A 24175-nucleotide genomic window follows, 5' to 3' on the forward strand; every position below is an offset into this window, starting at 1 on the left:
TTGAAATTTCAAACACAGCCATCCCTTAACCTTCTACACAGAGGGACTGGGACAAACCGTTATCATCAATGAACCAGCTCTCTGTCCAAGTTCATTCCAGAAATTCTGTGCATAACCATCTTTGGGTCGAAGCTGTTAGAACTGAGCACTCCAGCTGTGGTTGAGCTAGAACTTGACAATTTCACAAAAGAACCATCAGCCAGAGGTAGTTGAAACCCTCGGAGATCAGGCCTAACATTAGATGAGAGAATGTGGTGGCTTGCGTTCTTGAATTGCTGTTGCCCATTTGGTGTAGGCAGATCCCCAATGCTGTTAGGGAGGGAATTCCAGGATTCTGATCCAGCACACTAGGGGAATGGGACCATGTTTCCAACTCAGGATGGTGAATGGCTTGGTGTAGAACTTAGAGGCGGTTGTGTTCCATGTATTTGCTGCCCTTGTCCCATGGCAAGTAATGGGGGCTTTGGAAGGTGTTGTCTAGGGAGCTTTGGTGGATTTCTACAACATTTGGTGATAGTACACATTGCAGTCCCTGTGTGTCAGTGGTGGAAGGAGTGAATCTCGTGGCTGCTCTGAGCTGGCAACTGTTAAGCTTCTGGAGTGTGGGACTGAGGCCCATTGTCCTGATTCTGTCTGAAAAACTCTCTTTGGGCATTATGAACCTAAAAATGAGCATGCAATTCCTAGTCTGAATAAAATATCCTTTTCACTGAAGTCATTCAGGGAAGGGAACTGCCAAACTGCCATCCTTACCTGGTCTGGCCAGTATATGACACCAAGCCTAAAGCACTGTAGTTGACTAATGGGCCCATGGGCAGTTCAGACAGAGGATAAATGCTGCCTGGTCAGTGACATCCTTATCCTGTCAAGGAATTGTCAGTGGTCACCCATTAGAAACCAGTGACTGATTGTGATTGACAGCAATGAGCTAGACCCAATGCAGCGTGTGTGGAGCCACATGGAGGCCAGATTACATCAGAAAGCTGATTTTCTTCACAATTAAATGTAAAGGAAATTGGAACTACTGACTTCTGCAAGTGGTATTTTGGTTTTTGCTTTATTGTCATCAGGTGTCCTCAGCATTTGTCACCTTTGCATTGCAGAGCAAGGACAGGAGTTACAGCAGATGCTTTAGAAGGTGGGCACTGCTTCATTGCCTAATAGAGGCCATAGTCATTAGCATTGTCAGGGAGAAAGCAGAGCTTTCATTCTACTGAATGGAAAGGACATACTAGAGAAACAATTCTCTAGCTCAGGAAACATGTAAATGGTAAGCAATTGCAGAAAAGCAGGTGTACCTTGCACGATTGGTCAACTTTATATCCTTGTAATGAGGAATTTTGTGACCTATTAAAGTCAGTAAGATTTAAGCAAGAGAACAAGTAGGTGCAAAACACCTCATGGCCTGGCAACAAAATCAGTCAAGAGATAAACACGTGTCTCGTGTCCCGGTTCTGTTCAACACTTCTCACTACCAAACCTGAGATTTCCCAGCAGCTTTTGTTCCTGGTTTCCAGTGTCAGCTTGGTTTTTCCAAAAATGCTGAAGATTGAATGAATGGACAGGCCTTGGCAATGCCTAATGTTTAGGCACAGGACAGATTTCAGTCATGGTTTTGAGCCGAAGCTGGTCCTGAAAAATTGTCCTGGGAAAGCTGAGGACAGATTTTGTTCTGGCATTGTCTGCAATGCAGATATTTGCCAGTTGTGGCATTTCCAAGGACAAGATTGCCCACTCAATCCCTACAGACTCTCAGCAGAAGCAAACACCGAGCAAATTACTGGGGCAGGCATTGAATCAAAGGTTGCAAGAAAGAACAGAAAATGGATTTGATTACCAGATGTTAAAACACAAAAAACCTCCAAGAACCAGAAGCTATGAAAATTACACACTGTACTCAGTTCCATGGTGAACACTCTTTTAATTTGCTCAGAGAACAACTAGTCATTTAGTAGAATGAGGTCACCATGTACAACAGATATAGATATTGACCCCATTCAACGGAGTGGCAGCCTGTCAAACATGTACTCTCCCATGCCATTGTCAGGGGCTCCCAGTCTCTTCAGGTTGGTGATGTGATCTCCCAGCTTCTTGATCATCTTCACTTGCTTATCCAAGTAGTGCCTCTCCATGAAATCACAGCTGGAAGACAAAATTAATCCAACAAGGATCAAAAAATGTCAGTGACCTCCCATGACAGAAGTGACCATCACCTCACTATGGGGGAGGGGCATGCAAGTGATGCCTTCACAAGGTTTTGTTTAAACATCCTGCAGGAGGCAGATAGAAAAATAATTGGATTCCCCACCCTGGAAGTACACAAACAGATCACTTTCTTCCAGGAAAGGGATAAAACCTCACATGAGGGTCTATGTGGTCAGAGGCAAGTTTGTGCAGATCCAGCAGACTCTGGTTCACATCCTTCTCCATCTGCAGAGCTCTCTGCATCACCTCCAGACCATTGCCCCACTCATCCTGCTCTGGCTTCTGAAGCGAGGGAAGCAGGAACAGAAAGCACAGCTCAGCAGGCAGTTGTATCATTAGTCTACATCTGATCAGTTAGTTATCCCTCATCATTTCCAGGGGTTACATTCAGACAAAAAATTTTACTTGGATACAAAAACCCTCTAGATTTTATGCTGGTCTGAGAATAAAGAAATGTTAACATATCCCACTGTTACTGTGAATTCTGAAAGAAGTCGTATCTAGAATCAGTCGCAATGGAAGTAATCCCTTGCTTTACTGTTTGATGTAGTGACCAGAATGGTCCCAAGGCATTACAAACCTCTTCTGGATGTAGTGAGGTTGGATGCTGCTGCTTTTTGTAGCTGCAAGTTCTCAGCCTTACCTTTTGTTACCTCACCTTGTCCATATAGAGTCACATACAGGGACATGTGCTCACCATCCAGTAGCCTGGATCATCTGAATTGCCTTCTGCTATTGAGTCACAAATGCAAAGTATTTCCCTTTTCCCTAAACAAATCCTGTTTTGGTGAACAACTTGCCCTTGACATAGTATTTGATCAATCCTGAAGCTAAATAGATGGAGATACCAGTCGATTGTAGCTGCTCAAAAAGCTGCAAACAGACAGACATTCTCAGAATCCAACCTTGATGTCCTCGGGAGGACTCAGCCTCCACGTTTATTCTGGAATGCCATCAGTTTCTCAGCGTGTTCCCGCTCCTCATGGGACTGCTCCTTGAAGAACTCAGCAAAGTGATGGAGGGCAACATCATCCTGGTCAAAGAGAGAGAACTGCAAACAGACAAAATGGGAAGTAAATTTCACTCAATTCAGCTTGGTTTTGCTCACGAAATGGAAGTTAGATGGACAGTAAGAAGACAGGTATTTACATTTATGGTCATCCATAAACTAAACTAGACAGATATTTGTTCAAACATCTAGAAATAAAGATTAAGTAGCACCCGCTACAACCGCTGGTCGGTGACTTGGTGAGACAGTGCACGGTGACGGTCACAGCTGGCAACAGGCATTAGACATCCCTGCACTGCAGGTCAGAAACACTATTACCCAGTGCTGGAAGCCAATCAGGGCATTGTCCAACAGAACGAAGGGGCATGTGCATGTTGACCAAGAGAAGCTGAAATCTGAGCTCCTCACATTACCAACATCACTCATCTGATTTAGCCCCACTGTCCTAACACCTCATCTGCACAAGAGACAGTGACTGATTTTTGTTCCAGATAATCCATCTTGGGAGTGGAAAAAGTCTGCTCCTCATAATTAGCAACTAAAAACCATGAAGGAAAGGTCACTGGACCAAAAACAGGAACTGATTTCTCACCACAGATCCTACCAGACCCACTAAGCTTTTCCAGCAGCTCATTTTAGTCTTTTATTTCCAGTAGTTAATCACAGTTAGGATGCTTATTAAAAAAAAGGCTTCATTAAAAGGACAAGATATAAAAAGTTAGATTTGGACTGATGCAGGCTTCCACAAGGATGTAAATGATTTCAAATATAAATGGGCCATTGATATCAACATGGAAGGAGGAGTTGAATTAAGAAGCAGAACCAGGCCATCCCTCAGCACCAAAAATGTGCTCTGCCCAGAATTACAACATACTGGGGACTCCTAGACAAGAGCCAGCTCCAACACAAGACAAGCTTAAAATTGCTACAGAATTAGTATTAAGAGCACTCACAGGATTCATTCCAGGAAGGACAACAGACACGATATATGGTAGTACTAAATCATTGAGCAAGAAGCCACTTAAAGGCTCAGTACAATCATATCACAGCCCTAACACTGAAATAGACCATTCAAGATCACAAGTCTCACCATGGAGAGGTAAACATAGGAGGAATAAAGCTCCAGGTTGATCTGTTTGTTCACAGCATCCTCACAGTCCTTGTGGTAATTCTGACACACTTGGGAGGCCATCATCACTAGCCTTGTTCATTAAAACCAAGACCACCCTAGAACTGAGTTGCTCCCCGACAAGCTCTGTATTTATACTCCTGGGGGCCATCCCGCACTGACACAGAGAAGGGCAGAACTGATGATGACTGGCAATTGAAAAAAGCTTTAACATTTTGTTTCTAAATTAAGGTGGTTGTGACAAACTGCACGAGGAAGTCAATGAAGAAGAGGTGTCAGCTTCTCAGCCTGTTGTGCTGGGATATGAGACAGAAAGGTGGCAAATTGGCTCTGGGTCATAGAAAACTGTGACAGGATCAGACGGGGCAAGGACAGGAAGGATGTTCCCAATGATGGGGGAGTCCAGGATCAGGGTATCCTGATGTAAGAGGACTGGGTTGGACATTTAAGACTGAGAGGAATACAAACCCAAAATTTACAAAAGTTCCTGGGTGGACATTCAGAGGATTTTTAACGACAGAGGCCATTCAGCCCATCATGTCCGTATCGGCTTCCGAAAGAGCTACCCACCTAGTCCCCCTCTCCAGCCCTATACCCTCTATATTCGTCACTCCCAAGTATATATCCAGCTCTTGTTTTGAAGCCACCTATGGGATCTACCTCCGCCACTCTCCCAGGCATCAGATTCCAAATCCTAACAACCTTCTGAATAGAGAGGTTTGTCCTCATCTCAGAGCTCCCTTACTGACAAATTGTGACCCCTCATCACTGCCGTATCAACTGGTGAAAACAGGATATCCTCCTTTACCCTGCCAGAATGTTCATTATTTTTGTCACTTCAACGGGGACACCTCTTAATCAACTATGCTTCAAGGAGATTTATCTCAATTTCCTTCATCTTTCCTTGTATCTAAAATCCCTCATTCCTGGTGTCATTCTCGTAAATGCCCTTTGAACTCTGTCGAGGGCTTTAATGTCCTTCCTTAAATACCATGCCCAGAACTGAACACAGTACTGCAAATGTGGTCTAACCCATGATTTGTGGAGGTGTAACATCTATTCCTCGCTTTTATACTCTCCGCATCTATTTGAAATCTATTTCACAAAAGCCTTCTTCATAGCAGGTTAGTCCCGCTCGGCCACTTTCAGATAATAACATACTTGAAACCCAAAGTCCCTCTGCTCCCGTACTCACCTCAGATTTGTAACATCGAGCCTGTTTTGTCTTTCTATGTTTCTCAACCAAAATGCATTAATCTTTTATGTTATAGAACATAGAACATTACAGCACAGTACAGGCCCTTCGGCCCTGACGTTGTGCCGACCTGTCATACCGATCTGAAGCTCATCTAACCAACACTATTCCACGTACGTCCATATGCTTGTCCAATGACGACTGAAATGTACTGAAAGTTGGTGAATCTACGACCGTTGTAGGCAAAGCGTTCCATACCCTTACTATTCTCTGAGTAAAGCAACTACCTCTGACATCTGTCCTATATCTTTCACCCCTCAATTTAAAGCTATGCCCCCTCGTGCTCGCCGTTTCCGTCCTAGGGAAAAGGCTCTCCCTATCCAACCTGTCTAACCCTTTGATTATCTTATATGTCTCAATTAAGTCACCTCTCAACCTTCTTCTCTCTAACGAGAACAGCCTCAAGTCCCTCAGCCTTTCCTCGTAAGACTTTCCCTCCATACCAGGCAACATCCTAGTAAACCTCCTCTGCACCCTTTCCAAAACTTCCACATCCTTCTTATAACGCGGTGACCAGAATTGTACGCAATGCTCCAAGTGCGGCCGCACAAGAGTTTTGTACAGCTGCAGCATAACCTCTTGGTTCCGGAACATGATCCCTGGATTCATAAAAGCTAAAACACTGTATGCCTTCTTAACAACCCTGTCAACCTGGGTGGCAACTTTCAAGGATCTGTGTACATGGTCACCGAGATCTCTCTGCTCATCTACACTCCCAAGAATCTTACAGTACTTTGCCTTCCGGTTCCTCCTACCAAAGTACAACACCTCACACTTGTCCGCATTAACCTCCGTTTGCCACCTCTCAGCCCAGCTCTGCAACTTATCTACGTCTCTCTGTAACCTACAACATTCTTCGTCACTATCCACATCTCCACCGACCTTCGTGTCGTCTGCAAATTTACTAACCCATCCTTCTACGTTTATAAAAATGACAAACAGCAGTGGACCCAGCACCGACCCTTGCGGTACACCGCGAGTAACCGGTCTCTAGGATGAACATTTCCCATCAACCACCACGCTGTCTTCTTTCAGCAAGCCAATTTCTGATCCAAACTGCTATATCTCCCACAATCCCATTCCTCCGTATTTTGTACAATAGCCTAATCGAAAGCCTTGCCGAAATCCATATACACCACATCAACCGGTTTTCTCTCATCTACCTGTTTGGTCATATGTTGCAATGGGAAAGTGATTGGCAACATCAATATCTTACCGAATAAATATCTAACTGCTCATTCACATATTATCCTTTCCAAAAAGCAGCTGTTTTTTGCTTTATCATGGATGATTTACTTCTACTACTAGGAATGTAATCATATTCCCCACTCTCGGTCCTGGAATGGAATTGAAAAGAAGCAGGATCTCTCTATCTACCCTATCAAATCCATGAATCCACTTGTAAATTTCAAGCACAGACATCCCTTCCACTTCTACACCGAGAGACTTGGGAAAACTATTATCATCGTAGCCAATTAACTTTCTGCCCAGGTTCATTCCAGAAATTCTGTGCATAAGCATCTTTGGATTGAACCTACTGGAACAGTGCACTCCAGATGGGGTTGAACTAGGACTTGACAATTTCACAAAAGAAGGCCCATCCTGAGGTATTGGACCCGGTCTGAGATCAGGCTCACCATGAGAGAATGTGGTGGCTTTCCTTCTTGAATTGCTGTTGCCTATTTGCTGTCGTCAGATCCATAATGTTCCGAGTGAGGGAATTCCAGGATTCTGATCCACCGACCCTGGAGCATGGCGGGTCACGTTTCCAACTCAGGATGGCATGTCGCTTGGTGGAGTAGTTAGAGGGGGTGGTGTTCCCCTGTATCAGATGCTTTTCTCCCATGGCACGTAATTAGGGCTATGGAAAGTATTGTCTCAGGAGCGATGGTGGATTTCTGCAGCTTTTGGGAGGCAGTACACAGTGTACTCTGTGTGTCAGTGGTGCAAAGAATGAATCTCGTGGCTGGTGGGAGCGGGAGGCCATCACATTTCTGGAGTGGTGGACTGATCTTCTAATTCTGTGCAACAACTCTCTGGAGTTCTAGAATTAAGAAACTGATGAGTAGCATTAAATTCAGTGTCAAAAATGCATCCTTACTTAGTCTGGCCTGCATATGACACTGCAACCACAGCAAAGCGTGACACTCTGACCTGGCTTTGGCAGGGGGCAATCGGAAATGGATAAATGGTGTCAGCTCAGAGACATCCTCATCCTTTTTCTAAAGGAATCTGTCACCCCTGAGCATCAGTAATTAGGCAGCCAGAGTGCTCTGCAGGTGTAGGTACATTCCAGTCAGTCAATCTACATCAGGAGAGCTTATTTCCTTGCTAAGAATAGGAACTGCTGCTTTCTGCCAGTGGCATTTGGGTTCGAGCTTTATTTTCTCCTGGTGTCATGAGCATTTGGCGTCCTTAGACTGCAGAGAAGTGATAGAAGTTCTACCACAGGGGCTCGAAGGTGGGGACTGCTTCATTACCTAATCAGGATCATTGTCTAGAAGCAGAGAGAGACTGATACACAAGAAAACAAACTTTGCCATTCTCCTACAAACAGCCACTGCCCTCACTCCTTCCACCACCGCAGCAAAAGAGAGAAACCAATTTCCCACATCTGGACACAATTGCTTATCTAAATGCTAAAGATCAGTGCATCTGAAATGCTGGATGTTCTGCTATATATATTCCTGTTCCAAAAAGAGTGAATGTATGCTCAAATCATTAGATTTGAAGTGCGACAACAAAATTGCTGGAAAGCTTGGGTCCTGGGACTGAACAGTTTTCTCTCCACAGATGCTCCCCAAACTTGCTATTTCCTGCCCCTGCTTATTTACAAAAGAGACCTAAACATTTGCAAGGGCAGTGTCTAACATTGAGACAGGGGGCTGGTTTCACTGAAGATATTGACCAGAAGCTGGTTTGGAATAAAGAAGTCAATACAACACTGCTTACTCGCCAAAAAAACCCAAACTGAACACTTGTGGAATTTCCACTACAAGGATTGCCCACCTAATTCCTACAAACAAGAGAAAAGGAGCAAGCCAGTGGGGCAGGCATTGAATCAAAGGTTAATCAGAACAGAAAAACACTTACATGATCAGGTGTCAAACAGCAATACCAAGAGCCAGAAGCAGCTGTGAAATTATGCAAAGTACTCAGTTGCATGGTGAACACTATTTTAATTTGCTCAGAGCACAACCAAGTTACTAGCATTATGTCACCATGTACAACATACACATTATTGACCCCATTCAGCCGAGTGTGAGCCTGTCAAACAGGTACTCTCCCATGCCATTGTCAGGGGCTCCCAGTCTCTTCAGGTTGGTGATGTGATCTCCCAGCTTCTTGATCATCTTCACTTGCTCATCCAAGTATTGCCTCTCCAGGAAGTCACACAGCTGGAAGAGAAAATTAATCCAGAGGATCAAAAGTGTCTGAAAGTGACCCCCATGACAGATGTGACCATCACAACCAGGTGGAGGTCCACTGAGGTGATGCATTTGTAAGTTTGTTTTACCAGCCTGCAGGAGGCTGCGAGAAGGTAATTGGATTTTTACCCAGAGAGTGCACAAACACACCACTTTCTTCCAAGAAGAAAGTTTACAAACTCACATGAGGGTCAGTGTGGCCAGAGGCGAGTTTGTGCAGATCCAGCAGACTCTGGTTCACATCCTTCTCCATCTGCAGAGCTCTCTGCATTGCCTCCAGACCACTGCCCCACTCATCCTGCTCTGGCTTCTGGAGGGAGGGAAGCAGGAACAGAAAGCACAGTTCAGCAGGCAGTTGTATCATTAGTCTACATCTGATCAGTTAGTTATCCCTCATCATTGTAGGGGAGGTACTGCAAACCAACTTGAATTTGAAGACAACAACTAGATTTTGTACTGAGGGAATAACAAATTTTCTAAACACATTCTACTGTTAATGTAGATTCTCAGAATTCACATGTAGAGAATAGGTACCAATGGAAGTAGTTCCTGGCTTCACTATTGTGGTGTTAGAAACATCTTCCAGATTCAGAAAGGCTGGACACTGCTACTTTCCACAGTGCAACAATTTCCTGTCTTAGCTTTTGTTACCTCATTCTGTCTGAAGGAGAGTCATTCACATTGATATCTACTCACTATTCTGGTTCCTCTCAATTGCCCTCATAAGTGCAGAGTATTTCCTTTCAACCTAAAGGAATCCTATTTTGGTGAACACCCTCCCCTTCACACAGTATTTGTTCAAGGCTAAAGCTAAATAGATGGAGATACCAGTCGATTGTAGCTGCTCACAAAAAGCTGCAAACAGAAGGCTTCAGAATCTAACCTTGATGTCCTGCAGGATGACTCGACCTCCACGTTTATTCTGGAATGCCATCAGTTTCTCAGCGTGTTCCCGTTCCTCATGGGACTGCTCCTTGAAGAACTCAGCAAAGTGATGCAGGGCAACATCATCCCGGTCAAAGTAAGAGAACTGTGGGGAGAGAGAGGCTAAAAGGAAACTGTCTGAAATTCATGAATGACACTCCTCACTCTGGAACTAACCTGGGCACCATCTGGATTCCACATTTAAGTGGTTAAAAAAACAGACAAAGCAGGAAGTCACCTTCCATGGATGATGAAGGGGAGAGCTGTCTAGAGCCATTAGACATCCCTGCTCTGCAGGTTAGAAACACTATTGTTCAGGAGGTGGAGACCAGTTCGGCCCCTGTCCAACTGAATGAAGGGACATGTGTTCATTAACACAACCAGAAAGCTCAGTCAGCAGTCTCATTATCACTATCACCCACCTGAATAACCGCAGTGTCCTACCACCCACTCCACAGAATTTTAACTGCTTTGTTAGAGAGAAAGAAAAAAAAACACATACATAGTCTGAAAATGTGCCCCTTTCCTCACATTGCATAGCTCAAAGCCACTTCTGAGAAAGGGTCAATGGACCCAGAGCTTGGATTTCTTCCAGCTCTGTAGAGCTTTTCTAGCTATTTTTGTTAGTGTTTAATGTCTAGCAGCAGCTGTTCTTTTAGTTCAGGGAACTTGACATCTTGAGCACAAGACAGTCCGGTGAATAGGGCAAGGTTTTAAAAAAGGAGTATATTTGTGTCAGGAAAAGCTTTTGTTGAGAAAAGGAATACAACCAAAGTTTTACAAAAATTAATTATTGACCAAGACCAGATCATCCCTCCAGAGTTAGATGAAAAAAATCACCAAGGGTTACATTGTCCAGAGACAGCAAGCTGGGCATCCACATCCAGGAGCCAGTTGGACATGAAGACAGTGGTCAAGTTTTGAACAGAGAGTCAGTGATAAGACCTGCACTAGATTGCAACAGGGGAAGGGCCACAGAAAATAATACATGTTACAGCTAATTCATTAACCCAGCATAAAAACCAAACAGGTCAACACTATCATAGCACAGGCTTCAATTCCACAAAGCTCACCAGGGAGAGGTAAACATAGGAGGAATAGAGCTCCAGGTTGATCTGCTTGTTAACAGCATCCTCACAGTCCTTGTGGTAGTTCTGACACACTCGGGAAACCATCTTCACTATTCCTGCTCACAAGCACCAAGAAAACTCTAGAACTAAGTCTCTCTCTCCCACAGGCTCTTGTATTTATAGTCCTGGGACCATCCTGCAGTCACACAGAGAGAGGCAGAACTGATGATGACTGACAGTTGCTGCTGGCCAATCAGGAACCACCCATGCATACAGGCACCAATGAGAGAGAGGGGGTGGGTGTGTTAAGCAGAGCTGATCAGAGGTGGAGATGAGAGCCAGGTCTGGATGGTTATTCTGTGATTGGAACAGCAGGAGGCCATTCGGCATCTCAAACCTTCTGCACCACTCACTCAGGTCATGGGTCATTTGGTTCTTTTTTAAAATAAGTCAATTTGGTTTGAGAAAAGTTTTCACATTTTTTTTAATTAAGGTGGTTGTGAGCAACTGCATGAGGGATTCAATGAGGAAGAGGGGCATCAGTTTCTCAGCTTGTTGTGCTGGGATTTGGGAAAGAAAGTTGGGAAATTGTCTCTGGGTCATAGAAAATTGTAACAGTGTCAGCTGTGGAAAAGACAGGAAGGATGTTCCTGATTATGGGGGAGTTCAGGACCAGGGTTTGCAGTCTAAGGATACATTTAGAACTGAGGTGAGGAGAAATCTCTTCACCTCGGGGGGCGGGGTGGTGGATCCTGTGGAATTCTCTGCCACAGAAAAGGATTGAAGCCAAAACAGGAATTGGGGAGAGCTTTGAGGGCTGGATCAAAAGGGAATGCAGAGAGGGTGAGAATATGGTGCTGAGTTATGGAATCAGCCACAATCACATGGAATGGCAGAGCAGGCTGGAAGGGATGAATGGCCGACTCAACATTTATTTTCTATGATTCCACGTTTGTGCAACTAGCGCAGCCAGGGTCTTGTGGTTAAGGGGTCATGTCCCTAGCTGTGGACCAGGAGGCCTTGGTACAAGTTCCTACCAGATCCAGAGATCTTAAATCATCTCTACAGGCAGATTTAGAAAACAACCAGAACAGGTACAGGCACAAAGGACCGAATGGCCTCCTGCTGTGCCATAACAATTCTCCGATTCTGTGGTGGGTCTGTACCTGAGCAGAATCTCCCTGCCTCCAGCTCCTGCCTGTGGATTGTCACCTCGCAGTGATGGAAAGCCTCGAGTGTTCTGTTGGTTCTCAGAGTGATAAGTGAAGAGGATTTCACCTCCTGGCAGGGCCACCCAGGATGGTACGATCGAGGGGAGGGTCCTGATAAAGTGCAATGCAAAACCAGTCCCCAGCGGCCATCCAGGTGGAAGATAGGTGTGTGCGATCGTTGGCTGTGACAGTGGGTGTTGGTCAGCAGTGGGGGGATCCCCAGTCAACATTTCTTTGCCAGTGGAACTGGGTCTACCTTGTGTAAAGGACCATGTCTCTGCTGGCGTGTAACAGCTTTCCCACATTAAAGGTGCCTTGTACAGGTGGAATTCAAACCCCGTCCCCAAACTCTCAGAATTTCCTGAGTGGAAATTCAGAGCGTTTTTCACAACAGGAGGCCGTTCAGCCCACCGTTCCTGTAATAGCTTCTGAAAGAGCTACCTGATTAGTCTCACTTTCCAGCCCTATCTCTGTCACTCTCTAAATTCGTCACTTCCAAGGACATATCCAACTCTTGTTCTGAAACCAACCATGGAATCGACCTCCGTCACTCTCCCAGGCAGCACATTCCAAATCCGAACAACTTTCTGAGCAAAGAGTTTTCTAACCATTTCACTCTGATCTCCCCTACTGACAAACTGTGACCCCTCGTCACTGACAAGTCAACTGCTGAAATCAGAATATCCTGCTTTACTCTGACAAAATTGATCATAGTTTTGATCACGTCAATAAGGTCACCTACAAGGAGATTTCCCCCATTTTCCTTAATCTTTCCGTGTATCTAAAATTCCCCATTCCTGGGGTCATCGTAATAAATCACCTTTGAACACTTTTGAGGTTTTTCACATCCTTCCTTGAATGTCACGCCCAGAACTGAGTACATAATGGAAATGTGGTCTAACCAATGATTTGTAGAGGTGTAACATCAATTCGTTGCTTTTATACTCGATGCCTCAATTTGAAAACACAAGGTTCACAAAAGTGGCTCAATCTCCATTAATAACAGCTTCATCCTGCCTGACCACTTTCAGATAATCACATACTTGAAACTGAAAGTCGCTGAGCTCCTGTACTCACATCAGATTTGTAACATCGAGCCTGTTTTGACTTTGTGTTTCTTCGACAAAAATGCATTACTCACTTTTTTTTGTTGAAATTGGAAAGTGATTGGCAACATCAAACCTTGTGCAGTAAATATCTGTGTGTGCAGATATTGTCCTTTCCACAAAGAAATTGTTTTTGATATTATCCTGGATGATGTAATTCTAATGTGAAGATTGTCATCCCATTCTGCGCACAGTCCGAGATGATCATTGAGAAGAAATGGGTTCTTTCCTCTCTACCCTGTCAAATCCATTAATCCTCTGAAAATTATCAATTACAGCCATCCCTTAACTTCCGACACAGAGGGACTAGACAAGCCGTTATCATGAATTAACCATCACTCTGTCCAGGTTACTTCCAGAAATTCTGTGCATAACCATCTTTGGGTCGAACCTGCCAGAACTGTGCACTCCGGCTATGGTTGAACAGGAACTTGACCATTTCACCAAAACCTCTTCATCCAGAGGTATTTGAACCCCTCAGAGATCAGGGCCAACATTAGTTTAGAGAATGTGGTGCCTTGCCTTCTTGCATTACTGTTGCCCATTTGGTGTAATCAAACCCATACTGCTGTTAGGGAGGGAACCTGGGAGCGATGTTTCCAACACCAGCTGATCGGTGGTTTGGTGTAGAACGTGGTGTTCCCACATATCATCTGCCCTTGTCCGATGGAAAGTAGTTACGGTTTTAAGAAGTTGGCTGAGGAGCTTTGGTGGATTCCTACAGCATTTGGTAGATGGTATATATTGCAGTCTCTGCGTATGTCAGTGGTGGAAGGATAGACGAAAGTGGCTGCTCGTTTGCTGGAGGCTGTCAACATTCTGGAGTGTTAGACTGACACCTGTAATCCTGATACTGTCTGACTTGACAGAATTTCATGCACATCATTCTCTTTCCAGAAGAGATGGTCCAAACAAGCCTCTTCTGGTTCACTAATGTCCTTGTTCGTAAGAAACTGCCATCCTTACCTGATCGGGCCTTTGCGTAACGCCACAGGCAGAGCAAAGGGGTTTAATTTGAATTACTCATGGGCTGGGTGGGTAATCAGAGATGGATAATAAATGCTGCCTGTCAGTGATAGCCTGATCCTGTTAAAGCACTTACACAAACCAGTCACATTGTAATTCAGGGCTGATTGATAGTGATTAGGCCACCACAGTGCACTGTTTGGAGTCACAGGTCAGCCAGATCAGCTCTCCTGCTGAAGATTAATAAACGTAAAAATTGGAACTGCCGATTCTGCACCTGGTATTTGTATTTTAGCTTGATTTTCCACCAGGCATCCTCAGTATTTGTCACCTCTTCGTTGCAGGGTAATAATAGAAATTATCACACAGGGAACGAGGTGGGCACCGCTTCATTCGCATGGCCGTTCCTAGACGTTAGCATTCTAAGAGAAGGTAGATTTGTCCTTCTCCTACATGTATAAAGGAAATACTGAAGAAACTAATTCCCTAGCTCTGGGAACAATGACATGAGCAATTGCTTATGTCAAAGAAAAAAAGAGACTGTGGAAAAGCATTGTATCTTAGTCTTGTAAGGAGGAATTTTACAAACTACTAAAATCACTAACATCGAGGCATTACAACAAATTGCTGGAAAACACCTCACTGTCAGGCAACAAAGTCAATCAAGAGATGATTGAGTGTCTCATGTCCAGGTTCTGTTCAACCCTTCTCCCTACCAATGCTGCCCAACCTGAGATTTCCCAGCAGGTTGTGTTCCTGGTTTCCAGAATCTCCTTATTTAAAAGAGATGCAAACACATGGCCAAGGGCAGTGCATTAGATCAGTGCCTACCCTTTAGGCAAAGGAATGATTTCAGTCAGTGTATTGATTAGAAGCTGGTCCTGCAAACTTGTCCCTGTGAGTACATGTCAGTAATGCTGATTTATCTGTCAACAACCTTACCAGTTATGGAATTTCCAATAAAAGGATTGCCCACTCAATCCCCAGACACAGCAGAATCAAACACTGATCAAGTTACTGGGGCAGGCATTGAATCAAAAGCTTGTCACAAAGAACAAAGGATTGATGATCAGACATTAAAACACAAAAAGCTCCAAGAACCAGAAGCTATGAAAATTACACACTGTGCTCAGTTCCATGGTGAACACTATTTTAATTTGCTCAGAGCACAACTAGTCATTTAGTAGAATGAGGTCACCTTGTACAACAGATATAGATATTGACCCCATTCAGCTGAGTGTGAGCCTGTCAAACAGGTACTCTCCCATGCCATTGTCAGGGGCTCCCAGTCTCTTCAGGTTGGTGATGTGATCTCCCAGCTTCTTGATCATCTTCACTTGCTCATCCAGGTAGTGCCTCTCCAGGAAGTCACACAGCTGGAAGACAAAGAGGGGAACTGGTTAAATCTGACCAAATGCAGCTTGGGAGACCGAGCAGTGAAGTGATGTCATGGAGATTGCCAAATACTTTCGAAAGTGCTCAGTTTTAGAAACAGGAGGATGTTGGTATAACCCAAGAAAACCCTCCACAATGTCAAATGAGATCTTGTGGCTAACAAAAAGGACCAAGTGTCTGATCACTGTTTTTATTCAGAAACCCAGATTTAAATACACCACACTCACATGAGGGTCTGTGTTGCCAGAGGCCAGTTTGTGCAGATCCAGCAGACTCTGGTTCACAACCTTCTCCATCTGCAGAGCTCTCTGCATTGCCTCCAGACCATTGCCCCACTCATCCTGCTCTGGCTTCTGGAGGGAGGGAAGCAGGAACAGAAAGCACAGCTCAGCAGGCAGTTGTATCATTAGTCTACATCTGATCAGTTAGTTATCCCGCATCATTGTAGGGGAGGTACTACAGGCCAACTTGACCTTGGTGAAACACCTGCTGTATTTGGTACTGTTCTTGAAGGGGACATTTCTAAACAGATCCTGCTATGCTGTGATTAGAGTGATATCAAGGCATCAGAAACATCTTGAGATGTATAAAGGCTTCATACTGATGCTTTCCGCACCTGAAAGATTTCTGTTTTCCCTTTTGACACCTCATGTTGTCCAAAGCAGCGTTAGACACCGATATGTGCTCACCATCCAGAATACTGGATTATCACAATTGCCAACTGTTGTTCAATCACAAGTGCAAAAGTGTTTCCTTTTAGTGAAGGGAATCGTATTGTGGTGAGCAACCCCCCCATTCATACAGTATTTGCTCAGTCCTGAAGCTAAACAGATTGAGCGAGCCACAATTGAGTGGTATTTCACGAAAAGCTGCAAACAGAAGGCTTCAGAATCTAACCTTGATGTCCTGCAGGAGGATTCGGCCCCCACGTTTAGTCTGGAAAGCCATCAGGTTCTCAGTGTGTTCCCGCTCCTCATGGGACTGCTCCTTGAAGAACTCAGCAAAGTGACGCAGGGCAACATCATCCCGGTCAAAGTAAGAGAACCGTGGGGAAGAGAAAGGCAGGAAAGGGAAACATATCTGATGTTAATCAATGGCACTCCTCAATCAGAAACTAACCTGGTCACTATCTTGATTCCACATTTAAGAACAAAGAAAATCACAGCACAGGAACAGGCCCTTCGGCCCTCCAAGCCTGCACCGATCGAGATCCTGTGTAAGTCTGTCATCTCTTTTCTAGGGTCAGTATCCCTTTGCTCCCTGCCCATCCATGTACCTGTCCTGATACATCTTAAAAAGACACTTGCGTGACTTCGTCTACCACCTCCACAGGCAAAGTGTGCCAGGCACCCTCCAACCTCTGCGTAAAGAGCTTGCCACACATCCACATGATAAATTGCCCGTAGCGTTCAGAAGTGTGGGGGGTTTTGGTGGGATGCTTCAAGGGCCAGTGTGGACATTTTTGGCTTAAAGGGCCTGTTTCCACACTGTAGGCAATCTAACCAAATCCCCTCTAAACTTTGCTCTTATTTTGAACTCATGACTCCGAGTCATTGAATCCCCGACTCTGGGAAAAAGCTTCTTGCTATTCACCTTGTCTATAGTTCTCATGATTTTGTTGACCTCAGTCAGGTTCCCCCCAGACCCCATCACCCTTCTAATGAAAATAATCTTAAATGCATTCATCTTTTATGTTATAGAACAGAGAACATGACAGCACAGTACAGGCCCTTCGGCCCTTGACGTTGTGCCGACCTGTCATACCGATCTGAAGCTCATCTAACCTACACTATTCCATGTACGTCCATATGCTTGTCCAATGACAACTTAAACGTACTTAACGTTGGTGAATCTCCTACCGTTGCAGGCAAAACGTTCCACACCCTTGCTATTCTCTGAGTAAAGAAACTACCTCTGACATCTGTCGTATATCTTTCACCCCTCAATTTAAAGCTATGCCCCTCGTGCTCGCTGTCTCCGTCTTGGGAAAAAGGCTCTCCCTATCCAACCTGTCTAACCGTTTGATTATCTTAGATGTCTCAATTAAGTCACCTCTCAACCTTCTTTTCTCTAACGAAAACAGCCTCAAGTCCCTCAGCCTTTGCTCGTAAGACTTTCCCTCCATACCAGGCAACATCCCAGTAAACCTCCTCTGCACCCTTTCCAAAACTTCCACATCCTTCTTATAATGCGGTGACCAGAACTGTACGCAATGCTACAAGTGCGGCCGCACAAGAGTTTTGTACAGCTGCAGCATAACCTCTTGGTTCCGGAACACGATCCCTGTATTCATAAAAGCTAAAACACTGTATGCCTTCTTAACAACCCTGTCAACCTGGGTGGCAACTTTCAAGGATCTGTGTACATGGTCACCGAGATCTCGCTGCTCATCTACACTACCAAGAATCTTACAGTACTTTGCCTTCCGGTTCCTCCTACCAAAGTGCATCACCTCACACTTGTCGGCATTAACCTCCATTTGCCACCTCTCAGCCCAGCTCTGCAACTTATCCACGTCTCTCTGTAACCTACAACATTCTTCGTCACTACCCACATCTCCACCGACCTTAGTGTCATCTGCAAATTTACTAACCCATCCTTCTACGTTTATAAAAATGACAAACAGCAGTGGACCCAACACGGACCCTTGCGGTACACCGCGAGTAACCGGTCTCCAGGATGAACATTTCCCATCAACCACCACCCTGTCTTCTTTCAGCAAGCCAATTTTTGATCCAAACTGCTATATCTCCCACAATCCCATTCCTCCGCATTTTGTACAATAGCCTACTGTGGGGAGCCTAATCGAACGCCTTGCCGAAATGCATATACACCACATCAACCGGTTTACTCTCATCTACCTGTTTGGTCATATGTTCCAATGGGAAAGTGATTGGCAACATCAACATCTTACCGAATAAATATCTAACTGCTCATTCACATATTATCCTTTCCAAAAAGCAGCTGTTTTTTGCTTTATCATGGATGATTTACTTCTACTGCTAGGAATGTAATCATATTCCCCCCTCTCAGTCCTGGATGTGAATTGAAAAGAAGCAGGATCTCTCTATCTACCCTGTCAAATCCATGAATCCACTTGTAAATTTCAAGCACAGACATCCCGTCCACTTCTACATCGAGGGACTTGGGAAAACGATTATCATCGTAGCCAATTAACTTTCTGCCCAGGTTCATTCCAGAAATTCTGTGCATAAGCATCTTTGGATTGAACCTACTAGAACCATGCACTCGAGATGGAGTTGAGCTAGAACTTGACAATTTCACAAAAGGCGGCCCAGCCAGAGGTATTTGACCCGCTCGGAGATCACACCCACCATGAGAGAATGGGGTGGCTTTCCTTCTTTAATTGCTGTAGTCAGATCCACAATGTTCCTAGTGAGGGAATTCCAGGATTCTGATCCACCAACACTGGAGAATGGGGTGTTGTGTTTCCAACTCAGGATGGCAGGTAGCTTGATGGAGAACTTAGAGGGGGTGGTTTTCCCCTGTATCAGATGCCTTTCTCCCATGGCAAGTAATTAGGGCTTTGGAAAGTATTCTCAGGAGCTTTGGTGGATTTCTCCAGCTTTTGGGAGGCAGTACACAGTGTACTCCGTGTGTGTCAGTGGTGCAAAGAATGCATCTAGTGGCTGCTGGAGGCCATCAAGTTTCTGGAGTGGTGGAATGATCTCCTAATTCTGTGCGACAACTCTCTGGAGTTCTAGAATTAAGAAGCTGATGAGGAGCATTATATTCAGTGTCAAAAACCCATCCTTACCTGGCCTGCGTATGACGCTGCAACCACAGCCACGTGTGTGACTTTGACCTGGCCTTGGGGACAATGAGCAATGGATAAATAAATGGTGTCAGCTCAGAGACATCCTCATCCTTTAAATAAAAGGAAACTGTCACCCCTGAGCACCAGTAATTAGGCAGCCATAGCACATTGCAGGTGGAGGTACATGCCGGTCAGCGTAGATCAGGAGAGCTTATTTCCTTGCTAAGCACACAAACTGCTGCTTTCTGCTAGTGGCATTTGCATTCTAGCTTTATTTTTACTAGGTGTCCTGAGCCTTTGGCATCTCTACATTGCAGAGCAATGATAGAAGTTCTACCACAGGGGCTCCAAGGTGGGCACTGCTGCATTACATAATGAGGATCATTGTCTAAAAGCAGAAAGACTGATACACGAGAAAACAAATTTTGCCATTCTCCTACAATCAGGCAGTGCCCTTACTCCTTCCCCCACTGCAGCAAAAGAGAGTAAACTATTTCCCAGCTCTGGAAACAATTGCTTATCTAAAGTGCTAAAGATCAGTGCATCTTAGATGCTGGATGTTCCACTATATATTCCTGTTCAAAAGAGTGAAAGTATGCTCAAATTGCTAGATTTGAAGTGCGACAAAAAAATTGCTGGAAAGCCTCACAGGTCTGGCAACATCTGTCACGAGATGTGACTGTATCTTGGGTCCTGGGACTGAGAACAGTTCTCTCCACAGATGCTCCCCAAACCTGCTATTTCCTGCCCCTGCTTATTTACAAAAGAGACTTGAACATTGCCAAGGGCAGTGTCTAACATTGAGACAGGGGGCTGGTTTCACTGAAGATATTGACTAGAAGCTGGTTTGGAATAAAAAAGTCAATACAACACTGCTTACTAGCCAAAAACCCAAATTGAACACTTGTGGAATTTCCACTGCGAGGATTGCCCACCTAATTCCTACAAACGAGAGAAAAGGAGCAGACGACTGGGGCAGGCATTGAATCAAAGGTTAATCAGAACAGAAAAGGAATTAATGATCAGGTGTCAAACAGCAATACCAAGAGCCAGAAGCAGCTGTGAAATTATACAAAGTACTCAGTTCCATGGTGAACACTATTTTAATTTGCTCAGAGCACAACCAAGTTACTAGCATTATGTCACCATGTACAACAGACACATTATTGACCTCACTCAGCTGAGTGTGAGCCTGTCAAACAGGTACTCTCCCATGCCATTGTCAGGGGCTCCCAGTCTCTTCAGGTTGGTGATGTGATCTCCCAGCTTCTTGATCATCTTCACTTGCTCATCCAAGTAGTGCCTCTCCAGGAAGTCACACAGCTGGAAGACAAAATTAATCCAGAGGATCAAAAAGGTGTCTGAAAGTGACTTCCCATGACAGACGCGACCATCACCACCATGTGGAGGTCCACTTAGGTGATGCCTTTGAAAGGTTTTACCAGCCGGTAGGAGGCTGGGAGAAGGTAATTGGATTTTTAAACCAAGAGAGCGTGCACAAACACATCACTTTCTTCCAAGGAAGAGAGAATACAGTTTACAAACTCACATGAGGGTCCATGTGGCCAGAGGCCAGTTTGTGCAGATCCAGCAGACTCTGGTTCACATCCTTCTCCATCTGCAGAGCTCTCTGCATTGCCTCCAGACCATTGCCCCACTCATCCTGCTCTGGCTTCTGGAGGGAGGGAAGTGGGAACAGAAAGCAGAGTTCAGCAGGCAGTTGTATCATTAGTCTACATCGGTTAGTTATCCCTCATCATTGTAGGAGGTACTACAAACAAACTTGAATTTGTTCAAGACAACTAGATTTTGTACTGAGGGAATAAGAAATTTTCTAAACACATTCTACTGTTCATGTCGATTCTCAATTCACATGCAGAGAATAGGCTTCACGATTGTGGTGTTAGAAACATCTTCTAGATTCTGAAAGGCTGGACACTGCTACTTTCCACACTGCAACAATTTCCTGTCTCAGCTTTTGTTCCCTCAGTCTGTCTAAAGGAGAGTCATTCACATTGATATCTACTCACTATTCTGGTGAGTCTCAATTGATGATTATTTCCTGTCACCTAAAGGAAGCCTATTTTGCAGAACAACCTCCCCTTCATACAGTATTTGTTCAATGCTAAAGCTAAATAGAGGGAGATACCAGTCGATTGTAGCTGCTCACAAAGAGCTACACAAACAGAAGGCTTCAGAATCCAACCTTAATGTCCTGCAGGAGGACTCGACCTCCACGTTTATTCTGGAATGCCATCAGTTTCTCAGCGTGTTCCCGTTCCTCATGGGACTGCTCCTTGAAGAACTCAGCAAAGTGATGCAGGGCAACATCATCCCGGTCAAAGTAAGAGAACTGTGGAGGGAGGGAGGGAGGGAGAGAGGTTAAAAGGAAACTGTCTGAAATTCGTGAATGACACTCCTCACTCAGGAAATAACCTGGGCACCATCTTGATTCCACATTTAAGTGGTAAAAAAACAGGCAAAGCAGGAAGTCACCTTCCATGGATTATAACCCAAACAACAGATACTAAAGCAGCCTTTGTGCAGATATTTCACCAGCTTTCTGGAAATCAAGGACAAAAAGCAAATGCAATCCCTGGCCTGTGTGAGCGAGAAAGAGAGACAGTACATGTGGCATGGTGCCTGCTGAAGGGGACAGCTGTCTATAGCCATTAGACATCCCTGCTCTGCAGGTTAGAAACACTATGGTTCAGGAGGTGGAGACCAGTTAGGCCCCTGTCCAACTGAATGAAGGGACATGTGTTCATGAACACAGCCAGAAAGCTCAGTCAGCAGCCTCATTATCACCATCACCCACCTGAATAACCCCAGTGTCCTACCATCCACTCCACAGAATTCTAACTGCTTTGTTAGAGAGAGAAAAAAAAAAGCACCTACATCGTGTGAAAGTGTGCCTCTTTCCTCACATTGCATAGCTCAAAGCCACTTGAGAAAGGGTCAGTGGACCCAGAGCTTGGTTTTCAACCAGATGTTTAGAGCTTTTCCGTTGGTGTTTAGTGTCCAGCAGCTGCTGTTCTTTTAGTTCAGGGAACTTTACATCTTGAGCACAAGACAGTCTGGTGAATGGGGCAAGGTTTTAAACAAAAAGGAGTATATTTGTGTCAGGAAAAGTTTCCACCAGGGAAAGCTTTTGTTGAGAAAAGGAATGCAACCAATTTTAAAATTTAGTTATTGACAAAGACCACATCATCCCTCCAGAGTTAGATGAAAAATCACCAAGGGTTACATTGTCCAGAGACAGCAAGCTGGGCATCCACATCCAGGAGGCAGTTGGACATGAAGACAATGGTCAGGTTTTGAACAGAGAGTCAGTGTTAAGGCCTGCACTAGATTGCAACAGGGGAAGGGCCACAGCAAATAATACATGATACAGCTAATTCATTAACTCAGCATAAAAACCAAACAGGTCAACACTATCATAGCACAGGCTTCAATTCCACAAAGCTCACCATGGAGAGGTAAACATAGGAGGAATAGAGCTCCAGGTTGATCTGCTTGTTAACAGCATCCTCACAGTCCTTGTGGTAGTTCTGACACACTTGGGAAACCATCTTCACTATTCCTGCTCACAAGCAGCAAGAAAACTCTAGAACTAAGTCTCTCTCTCCCACAGGCTCTTGTATTTATAGTCCTGGGACCATCCTGCAGTCACACAGAGAGAGGCAGAACTGATGATGACTGACAGTTGCTGCTAGCCAATCAGGAACCACCCCTGCATACAGGCACCAATGAGAGAGAGGGGGAGGGTGTGTTAAGCAGAGCTGATCAGAGGTGGAGATGAGAGCCAGGTCTGGATGGTTATTCTGTGATTGGAACAGCAGGAGGCCATTCGGCATCTCAAACCTTCTGCAGCACTCAATCAGGTCATAGATCATTTGGTTCTTTTCTAAAAGAAGTCAATTTGGTTTCAAAAAAGTTACACATTTTTTAAAAATTAAGGTGGTTGTGAGCAACTGCACGAGGGATTCAATGAGGAAGAGGGGCATCAGTTTCTCAGCTTGTTGTGCTGGGATTTGGGAAAGAAGGGTGGGAAATTGTCTCTGGGTCATAGAAAAATTATAACAGTGTCTGCTGTGGAAAAGACAGGAAGGATGTTCCTGATTATGGGGGAGGCCAGGACCAGGGTTTGCAATCTAAGGATACGTTTAGGACTGAGGTGAGGAGAAATCTCTTCACCTCGGGGGGCGAAGTGGTGGAACCTGTGGAATTCTCTGCCACAGAAAACGATTGAAGCCAAAACAGGAACTGGGGAGAGCTTTGAGGGCTGGATCAAAGGGGATTGCAGAGAGGGTGAGAATATGGTGCCGAGTTATGGAATCAGCCACAATCACATGGAATGGCAGAGCCGGCTGGAAGGGATGAATGGCCGACTCAACATTTCTTTTCTATGATCCTATGTTTCTGCAACCAGCGCAGCTAGGGTCTTGTGGTTTAGGGGTAATGTCCCTAGCTGTGGACCAGGAGGCCTTGGTACAAGTTCCTACCAGATCCAGAGCTCTTAAATCATCTCTACAGGCAGATTTAGAAAACAACCAGAACAGGTACAGGCACAAAGAACCGAATGGCCTCCTGCTGTGCCATAACAATTCTCCGATTCTGTGGCGGGTCTGTACCTGAGCAGAATCTCCCTGCCTCCAGCTCCTGCCTGTGGATTGTCACCTCGCAGTGATGGAAAGCC

The 24175-nt window shown here is 44.8% G+C and overlaps 2 protein-coding genes across 2 annotated transcripts; both read right to left on the reverse strand.

Annotated features, from left to right (window-relative positions):
• Positions 1 to 8849: 8849 nt before the first annotated feature.
• LOC132208059 (ferritin, heavy subunit-like) lies at positions 8850 to 11125 on the reverse strand. The gene is made up of 4 exons (XM_059643806.1): positions 11024 to 11125; positions 9910 to 10056; positions 9211 to 9336; positions 8850 to 8996 (listed from the first exon to the last, which is right to left on the reverse strand). The coding sequence occupies exons 1-4, from the start codon at positions 11123 to 11125 to the stop codon at positions 8850 to 8852; spliced, it is 522 nt and encodes a 173-aa protein (XP_059499789.1).
• Positions 11126 to 20652: 9527 nt separating this feature from the next.
• LOC132208058 (ferritin, middle subunit-like) lies at positions 20653 to 23048 on the reverse strand. The gene is made up of 4 exons (XM_059643805.1): positions 22947 to 23048; positions 21683 to 21829; positions 21026 to 21151; positions 20653 to 20799 (listed from the first exon to the last, which is right to left on the reverse strand). The coding sequence occupies exons 1-4, from the start codon at positions 23046 to 23048 to the stop codon at positions 20653 to 20655; spliced, it is 522 nt and encodes a 173-aa protein (XP_059499788.1).
• Between the last annotated feature and the right edge of the window lie 1127 nt (positions 23049 to 24175).

Source organism: Stegostoma tigrinum, unplaced genomic scaffold (assembly GCF_030684315.1).
Source record: "Stegostoma tigrinum isolate sSteTig4 unplaced genomic scaffold, sSteTig4.hap1 scaffold_275, whole genome shotgun sequence".
NCBI classification, from domain to species: domain Eukaryota; kingdom Metazoa; phylum Chordata; class Chondrichthyes; order Orectolobiformes; family Stegostomatidae; genus Stegostoma; species Stegostoma tigrinum.

Bases quoted from the DNA above. Each gene is read 5' to 3' on its own strand.
- LOC132208058 (XM_059643805.1), bottom strand. From the start codon at position 23,048: ATGGTTTCCCAAGTGTGTCAGAACTACCACAAGGACTGTGAGGATGCT. The intron at 21,830-22,946 runs GTGAGCTTTGTG...CTCCCTCCACAG, and splicing joins CCTATGTTTACCTCTCCATG to TTCTCTTACTTTGACCGGGA. The intron at 21,152-21,682 runs GTTGGATTCTGA...CCCTCCCTCCAG, and splicing joins TCCTCCTGCAGGACATTAAG to AAGCCAGAGCAGGATGAGTG.
- LOC132208059 (XM_059643806.1), bottom strand. From the start codon at position 11,125: ATGGTTTCCCGAGTGTGTCAGAACTACCACAAGGACTGTGAGGATGCT. The intron at 9,337-9,909 runs GTTAGATTCTGA...CCCTCCCTCCAG, and splicing joins TCATCCTGCAGGACATCAAG to AAGCCAGAGCAGGATGAGTG. The intron at 8,997-9,210 runs GTGAGTTTGTAA...TTTCTCTTCCAG, and splicing joins CTGGCCACACTGACCCTCAT to CTGTGTGACTTCCTGGAGAG.